The sequence below is a fragment of the Nilaparvata lugens genome, chromosome 1 (genome assembly GCF_014356525.2).
Source record: "Nilaparvata lugens isolate BPH chromosome 1, ASM1435652v1, whole genome shotgun sequence".
Taxonomy (NCBI): domain Eukaryota; kingdom Metazoa; phylum Arthropoda; class Insecta; order Hemiptera; family Delphacidae; genus Nilaparvata; species Nilaparvata lugens.
Genome location: NC_052504.1, coordinates 69,715,883 through 69,742,720, shown reverse-complemented (window position 1 = coordinate 69,742,720; position 26,838 = coordinate 69,715,883). Strand labels below are relative to the sequence as shown.

Here is a 26,838-nt window from a genome sequence, read left to right as displayed (position 1 = left end):
TGGTGGACTAGTTTTTACGTTAAACCACATCTCGTCGCCGACTGGACAAGACGCGGAGAGCGGTCTACCACGCCGCCGCGCATACTCTCCTAAGCGCGTTCAAAAATAGATGAACTCAAACTTAGAATCGTCTACAGGTCCACACCTTTCTGTAAAATTTCTGGCTACTCAAAGCAGAAGCAGTAGTCTACCATAAGTAATTTAAAAAGGGAACTTGTTTATTTTTGTTTTGTAACCGTGATTTTCAGCGGGCGTCAAACTACTAGCCACGAAACTTCCCTGAAAGAAATAAACACTCAGTTAACTCACATCACATAACACATCAACCACAAAATAGTATTTGAGAATAACAAATCAACAGTTGAGTGTATTTACTATTACCATCAATATTCCCAAATACATTGAAATTTTTCAAGAGACTGAAATTTATTTATATTCCTTGATGAGTGTAATCAAGTAAAGTAAACAAAAAGAAAGGTCAACTAATGTACCTAAAATATGTATTCTAGGTACCTTGGTTTCAACCTTTTAAATTCTCCATTGAAACGAACTATTATAATGTATTATTATATTGTATAACATACATACATGCGTCGAACTTACTTTGGTAATAATTTCATGTAATGCAGTCGTATGTATTCAACATAATAGAACGTGGATTTGGACCTCCAACATCCCTCCCACTTGACTATCAAGCTTAAAAAATATAATACTGAATCAAACAACTTATTACATCCCACGATAAAACTGAACCTCTACTGAAAAAAGGGAATTGCTTTGTGTTTAATGTTTCATGAGCTTCCTCCCACTCTTCATCAATTCATCACTCGAGTCTATAAAATGATAATAATGAATAATTTATTGTTGGTTGAAGAAAATCACTTTGAGCGAGCTAATGAATGAGATTGGTTCGTGCATTTGTGAGCATTTTCTGCTGCAATTGTGAAACAATGTGCTTTTTAATTGATTGTGAAAAAAGTGCATCGTGAGATACCTTACTGAACAATCGTATTGAATACATTTCTAAAATGTCTTCATACTCAACAAAAAATGCAATTTATCATGGATAGTCTACACATTTATTGTTATTTCGTGATAGGAAGTATAATAATGTATGCTTGACTTGAGAGGATGATGTGGAAAGATGACTGCAGTATTGTATTTATTCATAATTTTATAGGTAATTATCTATATGATGGAAAACTGGTTACATCGTTGCATAATTCTCATAATATCTACTACTTGAACTTGGTCATTTGTTAACTACAAGTCTTTTTCAAATTCGAATAAAGTAGGCATTTGAAATAGGAATTGAATTGTAAATCCATTTTAAAATACTCCACTATCTGAATATTTGAAATTCTTTTCAATTTGGATAGCTTAGGCAGTTGTAGTTGTAATACGAGATGCCATTGTCCAAAATGGACGGCCATCCACGTAGTAGACCATTTTGTCCATCACACAAAGCCAATTCAGTGGGAAACATATTTTGCTTTTCAAGGCCACGCTGCAATACAATAGGACTTTTTCTGTTTCGCCTCTCAATAACCTCATGCTTTTTATATTTTTCCGGTCCACGCCACATAAGGATTTTCCCAACATGAGTTTTCCCACTGATGGCGGCATTCATTCACTTCTCTTTGTGTTCGCCTGCATAAACTGCTTCTTTGGAACGGATTTTCGCCGGAATCTTATTTTCCATCCATATGTTTAGTTTGGCAAAACCATCCTTCATTTGTGCGGTGCATTGTGTCTGCCATTGTGTCACGGATACGAAACATCTGGAAGCAGCTTCTTTTTTATCTCCTTTCCGCTCGGCAGCGCTTCCGTTTGAATACGAATACTTTTCTCTTGACACCCACCCCTCCTCCGCCACCATGTCTACCTTGGAATTGTGTAACTTCTCTCACGCTCAATGTACGACAAACATGTACGATCATTTTATATACTGAATTTATTTTTTATGCTTGTACGTGAGTGTGTCGTGGAATAAAGAAAGAGCACTCGTATTCGTCACGTATCGTTCTCGCTCGATTCAAACTATATTGACGCGCCAAATAAAAAATGAAAAACTCAGCCTGGCGTGTTAGTGACATTGACGCGCATTATAAACAGTCACAGCTTCGTTTGCGAGGTGGTGTTAACGCATGGAGTTCTTATCATGGAGAGTCGGCGACTGCCACTAGACACTTCAACGACTACTCACTTCACAAAGCCTCGCCATTCTGGCCATTCACACATTCTTCAAATCCAGCCAATTTTCCAAAAGTATGTTTTTGATGAGTATTCGACTCAAACATTATTAAGAGACAGTGTAGGTCTATCCACAGGCTTGAATCACGATAAATGCTGAGAAGTTGAATACATTTCTCATCATTATAGTACAGTCATTTTATCCACTTCTTATCATAAAAAACTTGGAGGCCATATTTTATATACTAGAATACTATATTATACTTGATACTTTGATTCCAAAACTGAATTTTTTAGGATTACATATTCTTTGAATTAATTTTTAAATAACAATTTTCACTTCTTGTTAGTTTGATGTTTCATCTAGTCCTAGTGATTATTATAGTTTTTTTAAGATTTATTCAATTATCGTTGCTAGTAAAATAATTCACATTCCGTATTCTTCTGGAGGAAACTAATTTGATTCGGAACCTGAAATCTTGGGGCGTACCACATAAAACCGGCGAATCTAATCTAATCCACTTCCCATCGTTAAATTAATTTCCTTTTGCTATTTTCCTCATCAGTTCTTATCAGAATCAGGATAAAAGCTCTAATATTCAATTTGAAAAGAGGAGAAGACTTGACCTTGCAGTGTTCAATTTATGAGATAACTGTGTTAGCATGATTTTCAATATGCGGAATGTTCAACTAGGGTCTTTATAGTAGTAGGATTTGACTACAAATTCTGCTATCAAATCTTAGGATTTACTCATTAGATTTGTAAATTATTCAGATGTGAAATCTTCTCTTTCTGGAACTTCTTAGATTTCAGGTATCCAATGCTTTACATTGCAGGTATACATTAAAGGCCTCTAACTGTTTACATGGAAAATGAGGTAGTAAGAGAAATGAGGAAAAATGAGGTAGTGAGGAAAATTATGTTTCAAGTCCTCTCTCAATACTTGGAAAAATATGAGGAGCTGAATCCATCCAAAGATTATTTCTTTTACGTACGGTATTTCCAGTTCATTTTCTAATAAAAAAGTGTGCGTTTACACAAAAATCACCTGAAAATGCTTTCCTTTGAACTTGAATTTTAAAGATTTTTCACGAATAGCGAACGTGTTCTCTGAACAATCATCATTAGAACTATACTGTAATTTTGTTTAAATGCATCAACATATACTTGCTTAAAGATAACTTGGAGAACTCATTGAAAGGAAGCTTGCAGAATACAGCAATACCAGCTTCTCCATATCAGTATATTATGTATTCCAATACCTATATTTGTGAAAAGTGTAACATGTAAATTTCTACAGGACAGAACATATATATATTTTTACAATCGTTCACATTAATTTATTGTCCTCAACTTCAATTATTTAATACAATTTAAATCAGATAGCAGAACGTTCTTAATAATCCGTTACCAAGATACCAAGGATTAAGTGGAATAATAAATTATAGATTGTAAATGAATACGATTTGATTGAATAACTTGATGAACTCTGGTTCCAATCAACCAAGATCTAAGATAATGTGTGGTTATGTCAAGGAAGTTGAACTCGTATACTATTAGGAATTACACAGAGTTCGAGACAAGAGTAGACCATTGTCCAAAGTGTATAAAATAATCATGAATTATAGAGGATTAAAATATGTTCATACTGTAGTACACATGAATCCACTATTATTCGATTCTTCCCACTCCAATGCAACCGACGATTCAAAAAGCTGTGGCATTGACAACACAGACAGACGTTTTCTGTTTACATCGCTTTCTAGTCACGGTATTGACAGATATTTTATCAGCGGAAAATGTTATCAGCTAATTGAACTCTTGAAGATATCAAGTGTTTCAAACTGGCTGCCAAACTGTCAATCGATTTGCTAGTAACCTGTCCGCATTTTCAACAACCTTCTTTCATCATGTCGTAACTTTTAATTGGGTCGGAGAGCTCCTCTCAAAAACTTGAACAATTTTAGAAGAATCTCTATCTTCCTTGTTTACTGATAGCTTGTGGGAGCGTTTCAAACTCTAAAAACCAGACACCACTCACTTTTTCAGACAAACAATTAATTTTTTCACAGCATTCAATCATTTGTTTATCAGAAAGTGTTCTTTTGAAACTCACTGAAAACTTCTTTGAGATTCTCCTACCATGCGTCACTACTCACTAGTATGAAACTCTCTCAAACAAAATCAACAATTTGTCAACATATTACTCATTTCGTACACTTTCCCACAACTAGAGACTTGAACAGCTGGTCTCTCTCTGAACAATCCTGTACATTAGCCAAAAGTCATTAGCTCTTTTCCGGAAAACACCAGTGGTGGGTGAAATGAGAATGAATATCAATCATCAAGCAACAGAGTTGTTGTAAAAGTTGGACATGTTTATTTTGTTGTGTTCGCGTTTATTCTCTGTGGCTTTAAAACTTACGACATGGTGCCAAGAGAACAACCATTGCACGACTACAATTCGAAATTTTATACAGTTCATTTATACAAACTTCAACACAAGGTATTTGACAGTTAGACTTTTTAGACACTTGGAATGTCAATAACAATAAATTCATTCGTTTTCGTTAACATTAGGGCAAGTGTTGATTGATTTACATACTACTTCACTTTTGTTTATAAATTGAAATATTCATATCCAATTATGTTTGAACCAAAAATGATTAATATATTTGGATATGAATTTATGACCTCATCTTATTTATTCTCTTGGAAATGATGCTAGTATGAATTGACATGTGGAAATGCAGTAGTGTTTTCAAGAGTTGCACCAAATAAGTTTGATATATTCAGGACATTTGGGTATGGGGAGGTATTCAATCAAGAACAAAATAATAATTTTTTCATTCATCACGTTCACCACATTATTAATAATTTTATTTTTGTATACCATTGTTTAGCCTCCAATGAGCACTTTGTATCTATTGAAAATTCTGATCAAATCAAAAACTTTGAAATGCCCTCCAGTTTGATCGTACAACCAGAATTTCAAAAAACTGCACTGAGATATAAATTGCATTTATCGATCCACCTCTGCATGTAGGCTATGTGGTGTTTGAGCGGCATGGATCATGTGGCGAACTGTGCACATGCATACGAGATGCGGTTTACTCTTCAAACGAGGGCTGTGGCCAGACGCTAGACGTCCCTCGCCCTCAACTCGACACACAAATCCCGCACTCAGTAGTTGCAACCTTTTATGTCCTCTGCGTGGTTCAAGTTGAATGAGAGGTTGGCAGAGAACTTCACACACTCAATCATCTAATGTCTGGAGATCTGGGAAATTGCAAATTTCCATTGGACCGAGAATTAGTTTGAATAGTGGTCCACGGAGTAACTCTTTGATGGTTCCCGAATCTTTGTAGTTCGTTCAGAGGTAGTAGCTCCATTTAATCAATGATCGAAAAACCACCTGTTTGATTTATTAGTAACCTACCATGATACTCTCATTTTAATTAGATACTTCACCTTTCGATTTATCAATGGTTGCATCAAATCAGTGTGTACATCAAACGTTTTATTAACCAGTAAGAGTCTGAGAGTGAAAGGTTATAAAAGTATTACCTCTTATACTCAATGCATGTAACCATTGGAAGACCTTTTCAGTTTTCATGTATCCAATACATCCAACTTGAATTAATCAGTTGCAGTTCTCATACAGACTTTTGTACGGCAGAGTAGCATAAATTAGTGTTCTATTCTCAATCTGCATTACTATAGGTGGATAAGTAGTTATTGATCGATTTATCGTTCAATGTTAGTAATTCAGTATTGCTCGAGGCAAGTATTATACCAACTAATGATTTTCTCATCAAGTGAAATTATTCATGAGAAGCTGCAAGTTAAAATCATAGCCGTGTATTAACACTAGAGTTGTCAAATAAGTTCAACAAATTGCGGCAATTTGTTGACAATTTATTGAAAAGTACAGCTACATTTATCGCAAATTTGTGAAAATGTTTTGTTTTGGTTAATTTTGACAACTTTGGTGAAAACGCAGCTTAACGATTAACGAGTCTCCAATCCACTCTCAACAACTGTGAATGAATTAGATTTTAAGTAAACCATGATAAACTTGTAAAATATTGTGGTCGATCATGGAGAATAGAAGTTTGTGAAAAAATTGCACAATATCGTCGTGTTAGGTTTAAAACTACCAATTGTCATTATATTCGTGGAGATTATTGAACTGTCCTATTCACAGTAGGTTTAATACCCAACAAGAAGATACAGTCAATTTTCTTCAAAAACTTCCATTCTCCATGATCGACAACAATATTTTAAAAGTTGGTTTATCATGGTTTACTTGAAATCTAATTCATGCACAGTTGTTGAGAGTGGATTGGAGACTCGTTAATCGTTAAGCTGCGTTTTCACCAAAGTTGTCAAAATTAACCAAAACAAAACATTTTCACAAATTTGCGATAAATGTAGCTGTACTTTCCAATAAATTGTCAACAAAGTATCGCAATTTCTTGAAAACTTATTTTTCAACTCTCGTGTTAATACACGGCTATGATTTTAACTTGCAGCTTCTCATGAATAATTTCACTTGATGAAAAAATCAATAGGTGTTATAACACTTGCTTTGAGCAATACTGAATGTTTAACATCATAAATTATAGCTATATCGATCAATGCTACTAATAATCCTAATAATATCGATCAAAGCTACTAATCCAATCCAGCTAGTAATGAATATTGAGTATAAAAATCTAATTTACGCTACTCTGCTGTACAAATGTCTGTATAAGAACTGCAACTGATGCTTAATCCAAGTAAGAGATGGATTGAATGCACGAAAAGGTCTTCCAATGGTCCTCTATTCTATTAATAAGTAATACTGAAAACACGTTACTTATATGCGCTACTTTATTCAAATGAATAAAATCAATATAAAAACTTGTAGTACCCTTCTATTAGAACATTTAAAAAAAAACTTGAAAATGGCCAGGTCGAAACTAGTCTTTGAAATGTTTTAAAATGTTCTAATGAAAGGGTATTACAAGTTTTTATATTGTTTTTATTCATTGGAATACTAAACTGTAGCATTCTATCTATGAAGAAAATAATATCGAATTCAGTCCTTCATTTCTACAAAGAATGTTCTAACCTGAGAGGCTTTGCTGCTGTGTGAAATTTTATTTTTCTCTTCCTTCGGCAACCATTTCAACAAATGCTTTCTAAAACCTACTTGTAGATAATGTAGAGAACTACAGCATAGGCTATACTATTCTGTTGGTGGAATTTACTACTATCCTTTTCAACCGGTGTCAATAGCAATGAGTCATAATACAGTAGCTGTGATGTCACCGATGAGAACGAATACCGTTCATGTGCAGCGCTGAACTCTACTACCGGAAATCATGTGTGATGTGTTTGGTGATTGTATGCAATGTGCGTCTGAACTGATGCCGTAAATTTCCTGTCGAGTGTCGAGTGTCGACAGTCGACTGACACTTGGTTCGACAGGTCAAAAGTGTCGGCTCGTGAATGCGATTGCCGTTGGCTTTCTCCTCTTTCTTTCAATGCTGCAAGCCACCATTCAAGCTGCACTGCCATTGTGTCTGTAATCAGGTGCTCTCGCAAAATTGAATGGAAGCTTCTCAAACAAGCAGTGTCCTACTTTGCTTGAAAAAAGTGAAGGTACAATAATTCTACTATGAATGACATTTTCTTTCAAGGGGACCTCACCTATTTAATTTGTTTGTAGTCTCTCAAATTATTTTCAACAGTGTTGTAGATACTTCAAATGCTAAGAATCCAGTTCCAGACAACGAGAGAACTATTTCCACTCACGAGTGTTCCTGTTGAGAATTATTGTAGACGTGATACAGAAATCGGTTTAATCTGAGATCTGTATCCAATTCTAGAATAGGATTCCGCCGCTTAGCGGAGGAATCGGCTATTCCAATCAGTTTCGAGCTTTTCAGCTTATGCGTCGAACGTATGTAAGCTTTAAGCTTTTAGGCCTATGAGCCAACTATTTCTGGTTTGTGAAGCTAATGGCATAACTAATCCTCTTACAGAACATCGAAAATTTTAGATCAGATTTGAATGGCTTGGAAATGCAGTATTTATTTAATGAAATGTTAACTCATTCACAAATTGGGTGTTCTTCTCATTCAATTCAATAACTTTTTCTAGATTAGCTTGGAAGTTACAGTTCCTTTTTTGAAACAAGGAGCTAATGTATATTCCAGCATTGACCGTTGATATTTCTGAAGGTTATCAAAATTTGATGGTATTATTATCATTTTTCTTCATCAGCTCAATCGTTTGATTGGTTAGTAGCCTTCCATCTGAATCTGTTAATGTTCATTAATAATAATGTTCTGCTTGAAATATAAATTCACTTCAGCTAGAAATGGAGAGACACAATCCAAATTGATAAGATTCAATCTATGCTATATAATATATTTATCTGAATAAGATACTCATTTTTTAAGAATAAAGTTCATTATGTTTTGCAAGCACCTCACCTAAATCTTATAAAACACCTTCAAATTCATGCTGGTATGTGTAGTTTTGAAACTTGAAGGATGTATTCAACGGTTCAGAAGTCTGGAAGTTAGTAGATGAGTGGCCTACAGTAGTACGTTCTAGTTGGAAGTATATGGAGCGAAATTAGTTGAAGCGCAGTGATGATTAACGTGGAAGCAGCGATATGGAACGAGAGCTGAATGCCATTCATTAAGAGTGTATAGAATGGTCTATAAGAGAAAGATGAGTGAAACAGGAGAAGATCCCGGAAGAAGGAGGAAGTCGATGAGAAAGAGAGGATGTGATGGAGGGGAGGTCTGAGGGAATCCGGATACAGGCCGCTGTAAATGCTTGTAATTAGCATTCATCAGTCGAACTACGGGAAGCTCCAAACTATACTCCTACGCCGGCTCACCCCCCCCCACCCTATCGTCCTCTTCCGATGGCGGGCCAATCACACAATGCTTCGTTCCTTTTCCAGTAGCAATGTCTGAGCTCTGCAAACGATCGGAAAATTCGAGCGTGTTTTGCAGCTTTCCTTAATTGCCAGAACGTGCCTACTGGCGAACAGAAGAAAACCGTGCAAGTGAAAATAATATAATTTGACGCTTGCTCTCGTGATCCACGCTTTGCTTGCCATCCACACTTGCCATCAAAGTTCAAATATTAAAGGTTTTACCAAATGAATAGGTTGTTATTTAAAGCCCTTTAAACGTTTTGTCTTGTAAAATTCAGTTTATTAATATGCAAGTTAAAATGGGAATAGATATAATAGCATAGGAAGATTTTAACATGTTTACTTATGTTACTTTAGGACACACTAATTATTTATTAATTCGTATGTCCACAGTGGTATCATTAGGCTAACATATAATGTACAATCAATATATAAATCATAAGGAAACATTGTGGTGGTTGTAAACTTGCAAATTTATTCAGACCTTATATTTCAGAATTTATATTTAGAAAGATTCGGCTTAAATCTGGCTGAATGGTAACATATTAGTTATCTCATACAATGTGTTAGGAGTTATCAGAAAAATTAAGTAATCCGTTCAAGGGATTTGTGGGATTGATTAATGAAATATTTCAATTCTTAATGGAAAATACTGTTTTGACTGACTTTCCATACTTTGAACTCACAGACTTGTATTTTTTTATGGAAGTTGGTAAACAGCAATCAATATATGTCGAAATGAGGTAGGCGGACCGAAAATCCAATTAACCTGTGTAACAACTTGTAGAGTACCGTAATTTTGATCCTGGAATCTTCAGCTGAACAGCTCTCAGCCTGAAAACTCATCAGGTATATTGGGTGACGGTAAAGTCTTTAATCGGCTATCTGTGAGCTCATAAAGGTTTTCCAGAGCAGCAAGTTGTGTGATAGGCTATTTGAAACATCACACATCATGAAACGTGATAGGGTAGTCTCGAAGGGAGTATATGATTCAAGGGGTACTCTAATAGACTAGGCCTACTGAGTCTTATCGTCCTATCCACCACTTGGTGAACTCCATCATCAGCCACATCGATGTCTGATTATTGATCTGATAATCGATAACGTGGCAGCTAATGGATGCTCAAGAAGTATATCGCTTTTGAATAATTTAACGTCAATCGATAGGAGGAAGGGGTCTGTGCGTCCCCTTCGGTCTCGCTCGTCGGCTTCCAGTCAAATTTACTGCCTGACAGAGCACTCTCGTCCGCCGCCTAATAAAACACGAAAAACATGTGTCTTTTCATTCGCTTCCAGTGAGGTTGAGCCATTCAATTTTATCTTCAATCCAGGAATAAATCTCTCTACAATTTTTAAGTCTAATTTGTAGCTATAATAAATTATATCATTTCCTTGCCTGATAACATACCGTACTGCACTATATTATGCAGTGTATGTACTATATGCATTGCATATGAACTGCACTTCATTTGTATAAAAAATCTAGTTTCGTGAATTATCAGTCTAGGATCAAGAATACCATTGTCATATTCTACATGCTCAAATACTAGAATATAGTAGGAGAATACAGATCTTGGTTTATATGGATAAAATATCAATACCGCAGTATTATCCCATGTAAACGTGGTGAGAGAATGAATTTTGGTCATTTACAGTATTTTGAAAATTGATTCGATTTTTTCAATTTCTATACTATCTACTGTAGACTAATTATTATTTAAAATAAGATGAGGGTTTATAAATTCAAATTCAAATGATCTTTATTCACAAAAAAGTAATACAGCAGCAGAAACATTATATAAATAGTGAATATTCCCCACAAAGACAACAAGTCTGGGGAATAAGCTTCACAATTGCCTCTTCAAACCGATAGTCTCAAAAAATCCATCAAGCAGCAAATGAAAATAGTAGGTAACTTATTAGTAGACTAACTATACCAAGACATGATGAGATCTACAGATAAGTAGCTTTATTTTTCATTTTCTCGGAAAAATAGGTATTGTGTGATAATATGTGGTGGGGTGTCTTCAATGATACGGATATAGAGCATGATGTGTCATTTATGTGTGGATTTGATTGCTTATAAACAAATATGCTTGTTAGATCGGTTAAGAGCAATCCAATAGTCATGCCATATTACTCATCATTATTCATCCAATCCGGCTGCAAGCTGTAGCAAATCTTCAAACTTTAGTTCCACTGCAGTGACTCATGCTCTTCTCTTATAATGAGATGTGAAATGTTTCTGTCGAATATTAGAGAGATACGATTTCCGAGAAGCTTGTTTTTATTATTTGGTATGTGAATCAACAACCACGGGATTTCCTCTATTTTCATGTTTTTGAGTAGCTACTTCTATAGAGGATGGATAAATAGGGCGTATTGTTTGGACACTGGCCAAAAAATTGAATCGTGTTGACAAGTGATATTTCCAATGAAGATTCGAAAAATATTTTTCAAATGAAATGCTTTTGTCGAGTTTCCCCGATACGATTAAAGCTTTTCATTCAAATGTAATTAGTCACTGTTTTTCACAGTATGTTTACTTGAAAAGTTTCCTGGTCTGAAAATTGATCAGCATTCTATCACTGTATTTTTTGTGTAGTATGAATAACCCAAACTCAAAAAGTGCATACAAACTCTTTAAACCATGATCAGTTTTAAAATGTTGATATACAGTATTTATTACTTGTTGTTTGTATTACAAAAGGGGCATCAAGTTTTCAATACGAAATTGTCTCTCCCGGCCAGTAACGTCATTCTCGAATGAAAGGGTTATTGTGGACATTCAGGGCCAGACCGGCCAGTATGACTGTAGGCTACTTGCAAAACTCTTTTGTTACTCCGGCTAATTTATTCTCACTCAGTTAACCATTAATTCTAACACAACTTGCATTACGTCTTCACCCAACAAACAATTCGCATGTCACCACGAACGTAATTCGTATTCTAAACAAAGCGTGTGATTATTGCGGACTTGTTCTTTTTTGGAGATGTCATTATTCAGGAAAGTGTCCTGTGCCTGTGCCCGGCTGGAAATAAGCTCAGAAAAAACTGCGCCCGGCAATTAAAGAGAAAGGAGATGAGACATGACGGACATTAAGCAAAGACTTTCACCAGTTTCCAGAACGGGCAGTTTTTTCTTGCAGTTTCATTCGTAGAAGACTTGGTCGTGACGGATCGCAGGACGTTCCTACACAAAAATATGTCGCCGTTTGCTTAGGCTGTATTTTCCTATCAGATAGTTTACCTTTCGTAAAATCAAGAATGGAATAGTACCGCATGGGATTCCCACGAACAAAAGTTATACGAATTTACTTTTACTTTTAATGAAGAATAGGGTCAATCCCTATTCTTGGTGATCCAACGAATTCCAAAGGTACTGAGTATTCAAATGCATTGCTTCTGAAGTTGAAACACCTAATACACAACGTGATAATTGATCACAAATGATCTATATGCTGTAAATTTCTATATGTGGAGTTTTTCTGTCTCTGAACGAGTAATTCATAAAATAAAAAATTAATTGTAATGGCATTGATGAAGGTTTGCGTTAGAGTAAACACAAATGATCTATATGCTGTAAATTTCTATATGTGGAGTTTTTCTGTCTCTGAACGACTAATTCATAAAATAAAAAAATGCATTGTAATGACATTGATGAAGGTTTACGTTGGAGTACAGATTTAATATTATGATGTGAATTCAATAGTAAAAATGGGTAGTTTAGTTGCTGTATAGATTAGGCCTACTAGCTTGAACCAGTGAAGTGTAATTACATGCTGGTCGAACATTAAATTTCAACTGTTTATGTGGCTCGAATATCATACAACTTTGAAATGAGAATAAAATAGATAACAGGAGAACATTATTTGTTGAACACTGTTGCTGCTGATGGGATTTGAGTAGTGCTTAGTTATTTATGCTATTCTCATTCTGAGGGTGGATGTTGAATTGAGATTAAATTTTCCTGTTTAGTTGTTATAGAAACTAATTTAGCTGTAGCAAGAGAATTGTTCTTCATCATCCAGCCATCTTGAATATACATTTATGATTTCATTCTCATAAAGAGCCGACCGCCATATCATGCTCATGATTGATGACTTCCGTTGAAAAGTTATTGGAATAAGGTGAATGAACGATGCGATAAACTTGTCAATGTCATTTGGTCTATGAAATTATCTCCGGATGCTGTATGCAGATCATTCAAAAACATTAAATAAGAAGTTGACAAAAATCGGTCTTTCACCTTCTACGCCCATTTATCAACTATCACCTTGGCAGGCCACTCTTCTCACACAAACGACAAACACAAAACAACAACACTAGCAAAACAAGATAAGAAGATCGAACGATGAACCATTGAATAATCCACAAGAATATTTAAGATATGAATATTGTTTGTGAAATTCAGAAGCGGAACAAAATTTCCAGTGGAACCATAATCCAATCAATGTGAGTAAGCTCTTTCAATGTTATGCAACGTTAATATTTATGGCAAAACCTGGTATTGTTTACGGATTGTGATCGGTTTTAAAACAAGTGTGAGATTTGACACTGCTGGACCGACAGCCAGTGAGTTGGCATTATTTTCGATTTTGCTATTTTCCTCTGTAAAGCTCCAATGTCCAAATTATTCAATATTGCAATAACTACATAGTTATTATTGTTGTATTGAATAATTTAACTTTTGTGGAATTTCATCAACTACGATTTTAAATATTAAATAATATTTTCACCCAAGCTCAAGAGACCGATTTTTTACTTCTAAAAAAACATAGAATATTTAGTTTTTTTTTGTCAAAGTGAGGTTTAAGTTATTAGAAATTGAGAGAAGAAAAGTTGACTCAGATAGGCCAATCAATTATTATTCGCACTCAATACAGTATATCATTTATATATCATTTTAAAAACCAATCACATTATGACAAGTTACAAATGTTGATGAAATCTCTAAAAATGATGAAAAGTTTCTCTATTAAATGAGTAATGCAATAACTGTAAATATTTATAATGTAAACTAGTCTTAATGGTGCTTACTAAAAAGATTCGTTCTTGTAATGAGTTCTTCTGAACAATTATTGTCTGAATCAAGAATTGGAAATTTACTGAAACTCACTATCTCAATAATGCGTTGAAAAAACGTGCGCCAGACAGAGCAAAGAACGATTCGTATAATCGTCGGTCAATGAAGCCAACAGTATCGAAGCTCACTCACTAATAGATGATGGTTGGTGTCCGAGGTCAATAGAACGATAAGTTTCGGAAGTGGGTCGAGTTCCTATTCCGGGCATCATCACCATCACAAGCTACAACTACAACACACTCTGTTGTCACATAACTGACAACCTCACTACAAAAGAATTTCTAACAAATTCCTAAACGTATCAAACAGGCCAACTCAAACTTACCAACTAACTTCTAAATATTCTATGGTAATACTTTGTTCAATTAGGAGTGCCCGAGAATCATAATTTATCACCAACCATTGATACGTGTAACCATGTACCATGAACAACCATGAACCAAGTAAACAGATCTGAGGTGTAACTATATTGAAATTCATACAAACATTTTTTTCATTTCAACATCTTGGAAAAGTAAGTGTTTCATAGGTCAGAAATTAAATACATCAAATGATGCTTTAATTTTATATAAGGGAGGGAGGATGATGAAACACCTATATTCCAATAATTTCATATGCAACCCTCGATTTATCCGAGTGAGTTGAATTGGAGTGTTGAAAGCATCAACAATATCAAAACAAGACTCATTATCCTCATGCACATGACCTTTTGTATAGCGTTTTCCTTCAGGGAAATCTGTCTAAATTATATTCACTCATTACACTTTGCTAGCTATTGTATCATATTCAAAGTGAATCAGATAATAATCAAAGTCAATATTTGAAACCATGAAATAATCATATTGGATCACTTGAGAAGCCAAACTTCTTCTGAAACTAATAGGAAAAGTCACTCTGCAGTACTTATAACTTCATTGATAAGTTTTTGTGTTTTAATAGAAACATCAATTTTTTACAAAAACACCGATTTCATACAAGACAGACAACATTATTTCTATTCATTTCCAAATCCTTATCAGTCATCAACAAAAATCGCAAATTGAAATGAAATCATAGCTTGTTATCATATCATAACTATTTCAAATACAACATTTGTATTTTCTCAAAGCTATGGAGAATAAAGTCTATTTCTGGACTTGAAAGATTAGTTTATAAATCTAGACATTGTTCACTTGATCAATCAAGCTTTTCAATATCAATAGTGAGATTTATTCACTGAAATCCGCCAGCATTCAAACAGTTTCAGTTTCAAGTGAATTCCAATATTGATGTTTAGCAGTCATATTTTCACATTGCGCTTGATTCCCAAATCTAATTTCTACGGAACTTTTTCCCACTCCAATTTAATTATTCACTCCATTTTTTATAAATTTTATAAATAATTAGGCCTTGTGGATGGTTTCAGTTTTATAGGATTGTGATATCTGATGATTCATGTCAAAGGACTATCACTAACTACATTAAAAAAAATTTTGGTAATGTTTTAGAAAAGAATACCATGATCACCCCAACACATTTTATTTAGTTAGGGAATCATAGCTACAACAAAGTTTATTATTAGTAACCTCTTTTGTATGTGTATTATGTATTTGTGAATAAACTCCTTTGGTTGCAATTCAGTGTTTTGCTTTCTTGATTTTTTTCATCTGAAAGGGCTATTTGATGGCTTTTTTCAATAGATCAATCCGTTTCTGTACCATTTAGTTTTTGAAGACACGACCGATTCACACCAATTATTCCTTTATAAAGTGGCTAAATTAATTTTATCAGGAAGATTTACTCATAGAACTATTTGTTATGCTATTTGAATGGATTCGGATGGTGAATGGAAAGTGTAAAGACGAAGAGTGAGCGTGGTGTAGGTCAAGACATGGGCAGAGGCAGTGATAGACAGTGAGACAGACGAACAAGGCCTAATGACAGGCTAATGGCAATTGGCAGCCAGCACTACTTCCGGCACCCACGTCCTCGCTCCACTCGACCACCGAGCCTCGAGCCTCGACACATGCCCAGTATCACATCGTCCTACCACAGATCTAAGCCCTGTTTATTTAGTCTATGTTCCCAAGTGCAACAGATTCATCTGTTCAATCGCCTCCCTGCTAGTACTGTATAGGGATTCGAGGAAATTCTTAAGAAGTGCTAGCCTGAATACAATAATTGATTTTTAATTTACGAGTCTTTTATTTTTGTAGACGTGGAATCATTCATGAACGATGTAAAAGAGGAGAATAATGGTGTAGCACTACTGAGTATGGTTGGAAATAAGTTATACCAGAGGCAACTGATACAAGACACACATACGCTATCTTTTCTCTATGGTTACACTATTTTGGGTTGTCTCACTGATTCTCCGACTATACTGAAGCAGGAAACTTCTTTCATTCAATTATCAATATTTAAAACATTCTCACCACAATTTCTTTTGAATATTAACATTTTTATTATAAATTGTTCTTCTATTGTGAAAGATGTTTTCTGATTTCAATGATACTTGCTATCACCTTTTCCTTATATTAAACTTTGCTCGCTTATCTTATGGTAAATAAGTTCATTAGGCTACTTATAGTCCATACAAAATTAATTTTGACTTGGAGGTACATGCGCAGCAGAGAAAAATAGAGATACAACGGCGACGATGTTGTCGTTCTAAACCGGCTATATTTCTCTAATTTCTAGTGAGTGTTCAATTGCTCATAATATACTCTTGACGTTTCCTCTCTGAAAGCACTGAGTCGACTGAGTCTAATCGACAAATTGGCAACTGCGCTTCTACCTATGACTCTATTCATAACTGTGATTGGCTTTGATCTCCGTCCATTTCTCTGCTTCGCATATTTCCCCAAGTCAAAAGTGATTTTGTATTTTTTACATGTTAGCGTAGCAGCCTAGAGCTTCTGAGTTCCGTCCGAGTTTTAAGCCATGTACCTCCCGTGCTTTTGGATGGACACAGTAAACTGGTGGGGATTCAAGCATAATCAAGAAAGCTGTTAGGCCAATTGACGGCTAAAATATGAATATATATCAGGCGAGGTGAACTCCCGTGAGGGACTCTTCACCATAAAAAGTTATACAAATATTATTACTGTTTAGTTTGAGTGTAAATAATTTAACCATCTATTCCAAAATTCATTCACAGTAATTTTCCTTTCAAAATATAGAATTTTTCATGATATTATGTTTACACAATTTTGTGTCTACAAAGTAAAAAACATTACTAATCTACAAAACTACTAATATTGTTTCTACACAAGTTTTGACATGTTGAATTGATATGGATGAATGACTTTGGCACATCTCCAACTCCATAAAAGAACTCCATATTCATTAATATTAAAAATAAAAATAGTAGTTCAGTACAGCAAATTTCACTAGGTCTCCATACTGCTAGTGTGCTGCAATTATTCATAATATTATTCGAAGAATCATTGCTGTATCAGTAATTGGCTTCTCGATTGAGTGTTTCACGATTTCAATTATGCTTCTTCCAAGCTTGTCTCTGAGATATGGTTGTGTTTTTCAAGAAGAATGTTGCATTTTCCTCGATAATTCTCAATAGTTTTCACTTTGATCCTCTATCCAATCTCAACCTCTTAATGCAAGTTAGTGGAATGAGCTTCCAAACTAGCATTCCTGAATGACCTAAGACCTCAGAGCTCTTCTCTCAATTGACCAAACAATGAATCCAATTAGAATTATCAAGGATCATAATGAATGATTGGCCTCACAATACTATTCAGTGGACCATTCATAACAATGACTGCAGGTCAAGCTAGAGAGTCACATCTGTGGAATTTTAATTCAAAAAGAATTCACTACAGCTATATGTTTCGTGAAGAGATTCAATTTTATGAGGTGATCATTCAAAGCATTTTTCATAATTTAAAAATAGAATACACTACCATACACAAACTGTGATATATTTCTTGAAGAGATTTAGTCTTATGAGTTATTCGTCAAAATATTTCCTTATCAGCAACTGAAAACTGTCGGTTAACAGTTGTTGAGTAAGACTTTCAGATATATTATTACTTTTTAAGAATAAGTAGCTGATGGTACTTGCTATCACCTTTTCCTTATATTAAACTTTGCTCGCTTATCTTATGGTAAATAAGTTCATTAGGCTACTTGTAGTCCATACAAAATTAATTTTGACTTGGAGGTACATGCGCAGCAGAGAAAAATAGAGATACAACGGCGACGATGTTGTCGTTCTAAACCGGCTATATTTCTCTAATTTCTAGTGAGTGTTCAATTGCTCATAATATACTCTTGACGTTTCCTCTCTGAAAGCACTGAGTCGACTGAGTCTAATCGACAAATTGGCAACTGCGCTTCTACCTATGACTCTATTCATAACTGTGATTGGCTGATCTCCGTCCATTTCTCTGCTTCGCATATTTCCCCAAGTCAAAAGTAATTTTGTATTTTTTACATGTTAGCGTAGCAGCCTAGAGCTTCTGAGTTCCGTCCGAGTTTTAAGCCATGTACCTCCCGTGCTTTTGGATGGACACAGTAAACTGGTGGGGATTCAAGCATAATCAAGAAAGCTGTTAGGCCAATTGACGGCTAAAATATGAATATATATATCAGGCCGGGTGAACTCCCGTGAGGGACTCTCCACCATAAGAAGTTATACAAATATTATTACTGTTTAGTATGAGTGTAAAAATAATTTAACCATCTATTCCAAAATTCATTCACAGTAATTTTCCTTTCAAAATATAGAATTTTTCATGATATTATGTTTACACAATTTTGTGTCTACAAAGTAAAAAACATTACTAATCTACAAAACTACTAATATTGTTTCTACACAAGTTTTGACATGTTGAATTGATATGGATGAATGACTTTGGCACATCTCCAACTCCATAAAAGAACTCCATATTTATTAATATTAAAAATAAGAATAGTAGTTCAGTTCAGCAAATTTCACTAGGTCTCCATACTGCTAGTTTGCTGCAATTATTCATAATATTATCCGAAGAATCACTGCTGTATCAGTAATTGGCTTCTCGATTGAGTGTTTCACGATTTCAATTATGCTTCTTCCAAGCTTGTTTCTGAGATATATGGTTGTGTTTTTCAAGAAGAATGTTGCATTTTCCACGATAATTCTCAATAGTTTTCACTTTGATCCTCTATCCAATCTCAACCTCTTAATGCAAGTTAGTTTTCCTTTCCTCCCCATTCACCTCCCTTTTCCCCCTTTCTTATTTCTCCTCCTTTTTCGTCTTCTTCCTCTCTTGCTTTTTTTTCAAATACAGTATATCTTTTTTCTGCGCTATATTTTTATTTATCCATCTTTTTTTCCCTCTTTAGTTTCTTCTCATTTCTAATTTCTTCTCCTTTCTAATTTCTACTCCTGCCTTTACCTCACCCTCCTTAACCTCTTCAATACTATCCATTCCCATTTTTCTTTTCGTATTGTCTCCTTTCCAGTTTCATAATGACTATTCAAGATATTTTAGCTCTCATGATTTATTTTTAGCTCTCTTAATTTTTATAACTTTATTTTTAATTCTACTCTTCTTCCACTCATTGTAGAATCTGCCTTACTATCAGATTGAGTTCTCTTTTCTCTCATTTCTCTTAGATTCCAATATTATTTTTAGTGGTATGAGCTTCCAAACTAGCATTCCTGAATGACCTAAGACCTCAGAGCTCTTCTCTCAATTGACCAAACAATGAATCCAATTAGAATTATCAAGGATCATAATGAATGATTGGCCTCACAATACTATTCAGTGGACCATTCATAACAATGACTGCAGGTCAAGCTAGAGAGTCACATCTGTGGAATTTTAATTCAAAAAGAATTCACTACAGCTATATGTTTCGTGAAGAGATTCAATTTTATGAGGTGATCATTCAAAGCATTTTTCATAATTTAAAAATAGAATACACTACCATACACAAACTGTGATATATTTCTTGAAGAGATTTAGTCTTATGAGTTATTCGTCAAAATATTTCCTTATCAGCAACTGAAAACTGTCGGTTAACAGTATGTTGAGTAAGACTTTCAGATATATTATTATTTTTTAAGAATAAGTAGCTGATGGTACTTGTTGGACATAATTATAATCCTAATTACGGTGGCTATATAAGCTGGTCTATGTGTGGCGGCTATATAAAGGTGGGTGAAAAGTCTGAGAACGGCTTAATATCTCATACACAAAGGAAATTTGACGGTGGATGTGATTGCGGATCCTACTCAAATTGAAAATACTACATTACTATGACTCTAAAAATCTGGTCCGCCAACTTGGCTCCGCCATATTGAATGCAACTTTTTTTTAAATACATGATTTCGATACGGAATTTTAAGAAAAATGAATGGTGAAAACCGCACATCGATATCTCAAACCGTTTCGAAGATATTCACATTATTAATCAATACCACTTGTATTTCATATCTGATTTGCATCGTATTGATTAATAATGTGAATATCTTCTAAACGGTTTGAGATATCGATGTACGGTTTTCACCATTCATTTTTCTTAAAATTCCGTATCGAAATCATGTATTTTAAAAAAAAAAGTTGCATTCAATATGGCGGAGCCAAGTTGGCGGACCAGATTTTTAGAGTCATAGTAATGTAGTATTTTCAATTTGAGTAGGATCCGCAATCACATCCACCGTCAAATTTCCTTTGTGTATGAGATATTAAGCCGTTCTCAGACTTTTCACCCACCTTTATATAGCCGCCACACATAGACCAGCTTATATAGCCACCGTAATTAGGATTATAATTATGTCCAACAAGTACCATCAGCTACTTATTCTTAAAAAATAATAATATATCTGAAAGTCTTACTCAACATACTGTTAACCGACAGTTTTCAGTTGCTGATAAGGAAATATTTTGACGAATAACTCATAAGACTAAATCTCTTCAAGAAATATATCACAGTTTGTGTATATGGTAATAATGGTTTTCACCATTATTTTTTTCTTAAAATTCCGTATCGAAATCATGTATTGCATGACCACCTTTAAAAAAATAAAGTTGTATTCAAAATGTCGGATTCAAGATGGTGGACCAGATTTGCACAATCTGATTAGCAGGTGAAGTTATAGTAAAGTATTACTTTCAATTTGAGTATGATCCCCAATCACACCCACCTTGGAATCACCTTTTGACATGAGATATTAAGCCGTTCTCGGACTTTTTTCTCACCTTTCTGCTTTGAATAGTATTGATTAATAATTTGAATATCTTCAAAACGGTTTGAGATAACGATATGCGGTTTTCGCCATTCTTTTTCTCTTGAAATTCCGTATCGAAATCATGTATCGCATACCTCCCTATTTAAAAAAATTAAGTTGTATTCAATATATCGGACCAGATTTTTAAAGTCATAATAATGTAGTATTTTTCAATTTGAGTAGGATCCCCAATCACACCCACCATCAAATTACCTTTGTTTATGAGATATTAAGCTGTTTTCGGACTTGTCACCCACTCTGTGTATATGAACGGGAGTAGAATGGGAGCAGTTTGATCCTGATTTGATTTAGAGATTGCTACCAAGTTTGGGAATCTTATTGAAGTATGGTTTTATTACGGTGCCCTGTTATTAGAGACATGATTGAGAACTACTACTAGTTAAAACAACTTGAAAGTAATATAAAATAATTTCTAACACTGTCAACATAAGAAAACCACTTATTCAATATCAATGAAAAGTTCATTTTAACCATAGCTATTTTATATTAGTTGTTTATGAAAAAATAACTAGGCAATTTTCTCAAAAAGAAATCATACATCTCGATTGCTTCAAACTTGAAAAGGTGAAGGACTTCTAAGTTCTTGATTAGTTCAATGAACTCGTGATTTCCTAAGGCTTATCAATCTTGTTAATAAGGTTTACTCAGCTATTCTGTACGGGATATTCTTCGGGGAGCGTTAAATTAACAAATGTTCTTTCTTCATAATGTGCTATCATAACTGCATGAATGCATTCCAGCGTTGCACGCCGTCTATTGACAATGTCTGAGACAGCGGTTGGGTTTTGCCGCATCGTGCCCCGGGGGGTCGTATTCACTTCCATGAAGATTCGTCTTCACTGTATGTCAGCCACTGTGTTTTCCACAATGGCTGCTCCAGGCTAGAGATGTTTTCTCTAATAACCTTGCCAAGGAAATACATACATCGTGCACTAAGTGAACCTTCTACTCCTCTCTGAAATGACTATAAAGTTTGTGAACCCATTGTCGCATTGTTGTACTTGAAATAAAATTGTAAGCAACAGTAAAACTCAAAATTTTAACGTTTATCAGTTTGAGTACTTATTTATGTTAGTCGAATGAAACAGATAAGTTGTACCACCAACTGAGGAATCAATTGACACTTCTCCAACTTCATAAAACTTGTATCCCGTCTTGTGTTATTGTAGTATCTATCTCTTGTACTATCTATTGTAAGAGAAAATTATAATATTCCCCAATATAAGAAATATTCACAGTGATTACAATTACATCCAATCACTCCGTCTCCATAATGTAACAAGATATCTCATTTCCTTGAGATTGAAGTAGTCCCAAATGCTTTATAAACTACGAATTACAGTATTTTCAGCTATATTATGACGAATTTAATATTTTTCGAATATAATATTGATTCTTTGTCTTTATTTGCCGAATTAATTGGTGATTCAATCCTGGTGATCGATGGGAGTCTGAAACAAGAACGAAAATTATATGCTCTTAAACTTTACTATTGGAAAATTCATTATGGTGAATGAAGATGGTCTATAGTACATTATGGTACATGCTCTATAGAGTTTTAGTATGAGGTCCAAAGTTCTATGTAGTTTTAGTACTTGGAGAGTTAGTTACAAACCCCATGCATTCCCATAACAATAATGTGCAATGACAATAAAGTTAAGTAGTTGACCATCACATACACTCACACACATTCAAAATCATAGGCTAAATGAGCTTGATTCAACATCATCATACTTAACATCACTCTACTCTATCATAATTCTTGACCACATAATGATTTAGTCATCACACCTTCATCCAGCATCTTCCAATATTATTAGAAGGATCCAATCCTTGTTTTAATTATAATTTTCATCACTTAAAATACTTATCTAATTTCTTCGATCTGGTTTTTGCAGAATTTGTTGCTTTTTATCTGAATAAAGAGAACAAGAAGAGGAAGAGGAAAAAGGAGAAGGAAGAAAGTTGACCTGCTGAACGCGTTGATAGTTGGAGGAGTTCTCTCACAGACGTGAAGTGTTGAAACAACCATCAGTGTCAGTGGTGGGTGTGTAGGTGCGCGTGCGTGAGTGAGGTCGTGATCAGTGGTCGTGACGCGGAATGGACAGGACACGCGTGCAGACTGTCGCAATTGCTGTGAGACGAACGCCACCGCTGTTGTGATGGAAATATTCAGGTGGCACAGCTCGCGAGCGTCAAGGCATGGAGTGAAGAAGCGTTCCGGACCCCTTCAATGGGCCAGAGGGTTAGCATGTGTCATAAAGGATATCGTCGCGGAAAAAAACGTAGGTAATACTCTTGTTGTATCGGCCCTTCTATCTACTAGTAGTATACACTAACCTAACCAGTGATCACAAAATGATGAATGAACTTTCATTATTTAGTGATCGTTGACTCTAACATTGTTCCTCTACCTGTAGACTCACACCTTGAAATTGATCAAATCTCGCTAGAGTACGCACCCAGTAACATCTGCATTGCTCTCCAAAAATGTAGACTAGAAAGAAAGTTTGCGAATCAATAATTGCCTAACTTCATCTGTTTTTAACTTCGTTGGAGTAGTTTAAATTGGTCAAATGTCGCTAGAATACGCACCTAGTAACATCTGCATTTTTCCCCTGAGTGTAGACTATTGACTGAATTGTTAAAGTTTGGATATCAATAATTGCGTAACTTCATCTGTTTTTAATTTCGTTGTAGTAACTTGATGTTTGTGTTGATATTACTGTAACCTTTCATTTGCTACCAAATCGATAATTCACATTTTTCACATCCTTTGCTTGAACTCTTTGATACATATTTTCTAGTCTGATGGCTTTCAAATAAGAATCCTTGAGGTCGTACCACGTACTACTATATAGTTGTTTGAAGGCAATGTGTGTTGTGTTATTTTTGCATTGTGCGCTTGACAAATAATGTGAAAAATACTATTGTGCTACTATATTTTTTGGAAACTAGTGAAAACAGATAATTTGTGTCAAAACTACTCACTCACTAATAAAAGCATGCCTTGGCTTACTATGTTTTATCAATTGAGTAAAAGTAGTAATGTTTATTCAAAATTAAATTTTCTGCTAAACGCATCAACTGATTAAGGAAAGGTTCCTGACTATACAAGACATGTGCCTGAGAGTAGAGAAGTGATTGAGTATTGTAGAAGATAACACTGTAATTGTTTGAAAGTATTTCCCGCAAATCATTCATCATAAAAATTAATATTGATGTACAGCAACTACTTTTATTAGCATCACAGAAGCGGGTTCTTCTATTTTTCTTTTCTCTTGCTCCTACACAGACGATGACATGTTTCAAGGGGAGGGTCTCAGTTCCTCTCGTTTTCAGTTTCACACCTGTCCCTATTTTGATCATTTTGTGTAAAACTGAATCAATTGAGAAGTTGAGTTTGTCGAATCTTGCAATATAACCTGGAATGTTATATTAAATTGTATTTCAGAGGGTAAGTTAGGAAGTTAGGCTTTTGCTTTAGCTTTCAAATGGCAATATACTGGTATTATTCGGTTTAAATACCAAAATTAAATGAATGTCATGTTTCAAGATGTATTTTAGGAAGTGATCAAGACGAGAATGCTCCCAAAAACTTACCATTTCCAAACTGAAATCTTATTGAAGACTTTATAATCTTGAATAATAAAAAAAGAATGAAAATTGAGTACAAAGTATAATCATCAATTTGTGAATGAATAGATTTATGGAAATTTGTCTAATGTGTTTCAGTACTTGTTGTGAGAGAAGATATTTCACAGGAAGTGAATGATAAGTTAATAGTCAGTGTTTATGTGTGTGATAAGAAGCATTCATTCAGAATTATTCTGATAACGTGCTCCCTTTGTATTTTCAGAGATTCAAATTCAAGGCTTTGTATGTCGAGTTGTAATTCGTATTCATTGTGATGTAATAGTTTAACTTGTGTACTTTTCAATCACAGCGTTATGCCTACTTTTGAAACTTCCTCTCATTCTTATTATGTTCTTGGAACCAATCTTCTCTTATCAAACTCTAATTCTCCGACAAGTTATGGGTCGCTCTCTCTTCCTCACTCACATGAATATGTTCACTACGGAATTCCTTCAACTGGTTATCTTAAAATTATTGCCTCTAGCTATAATGTATGTATTGCCACAAGTATGTAAATGTCTAATCAACTACAGAAATTACCGCAACAACTTACCAAAGTTTTGGGATCGTACAATTTCAATAAATTTTAATGTGATTGAATTAGTAGGCCTACAATAGAAAATCATATTCGAATGGTACTGAACCACTAACTCATTAAACAGTATATTTTGTTCCTATTACAGTCTAATAATCAGAATACAAATTTTGTATTCTGAACAGTCCCCATGTTGTTTTTAATTTTTCTACTGATCAGATTAGTCAAATTATTTGTAACTAGCAGGCAACCCCTGCTCCGCATGGGCCTATAATTTAATTAGGTAATTTAGTTTTAATATAGTTTTATAATTTAAAACTTGACAAAGTGTAAACATAATCTACTGAAATCTTGAAGAATTCAAAATAGGCCTATAACCATCATCGGTAAATTAGGACTCAATATGCAAAATTTCAAGTTAATCAGACCAGTAGTTTAGACGTGATGATGGTTCATTCGTGAATTTCCAATTCCGTACGTGTGTGTACAAGCCAATTCCTACATTGAAAAATAATCCTAACTTGGATGTTTTGTCTTACCCCCTGAGACCTTATGTTTTTCTCATACATTATCCAACATTAATTGAGACAGAATTTATTTTACAAAAATTTCAACGAATGCATGTCTTTGATTTTTCAAGAAATTGAAATCGAATGATATAAATGTTGATGGCTGAAATCGATCATAAGTTTATTGTACTGATGAATTTTCAAATCGTTGAGAAGTTAGCTCTCTTCATCCAGATATGGTTTTATGGATGACAATCTATTTGTGATATGTGTGTTGGTGCGTAGAACATTGGTCGCATTCGCATTGGAAGTAGCAGCCAAGGTCTGCTCTGCTCGGTTCTCCCCAAGTGAGAGAGAATTGGCCGGCATCCAGGCACTCTCATTTGTTTCAATGCACTTGGAGGTTGATGTCTTCCCAACCCTATTTCGTTCTGGCAATCAATTCCAATGGATGTGAATCATAATCTTCTTTCTCAACACCATTCTAAATGCTTCTACACCAGCCAAATCTCGAAAACATCTCAGTTATTTCTTTCACTCCTCCATTACTCTCTTAGCGCTTGTGTTTCTGCGTGATCATTATTCATGAATTCACTGTTCCAGAAAATCCTTTTTATCCCGATTTTTTTAAAGATATATACTGTACTTTCGTGGAAAATCTTAGATGGTATATTATTGTAAACTCTATTTTCTGATGA

General features: G+C 34.6%; 1 protein-coding gene across 9 annotated transcripts in view; it reads left to right on the top strand.

Moving 5' to 3' along the window:
• Positions 1 to 26,838, top strand: part of LOC111045654 (dual 3',5'-cyclic-AMP and -GMP phosphodiesterase 11) — a 169,553-nt gene that overhangs the window by 80,250 nt on the left and 62,465 nt on the right. For 3 of the 9 annotated variants that reach the window (XM_039441427.1, XM_039441454.1, XM_039441450.1), the window contains exon 2: positions 23,359 to 23,745. The exons of 4 other annotated variants lie outside the window; for them this stretch is intronic. In XM_039441427.1, coding sequence (XP_039297361.1) covers positions 23,623 to 23,745 — 123 coding nt within the window. In that variant the 5' untranslated portion in view covers positions 23,359 to 23,622. Of the gene's footprint in view, positions 1 to 23,358; positions 23,750 to 26,838 lie in introns of all 9 variants that reach the window. 2 more of the 9 variants (XM_039441437.1, XM_039441435.1) reach the window with 1 other exon arrangement.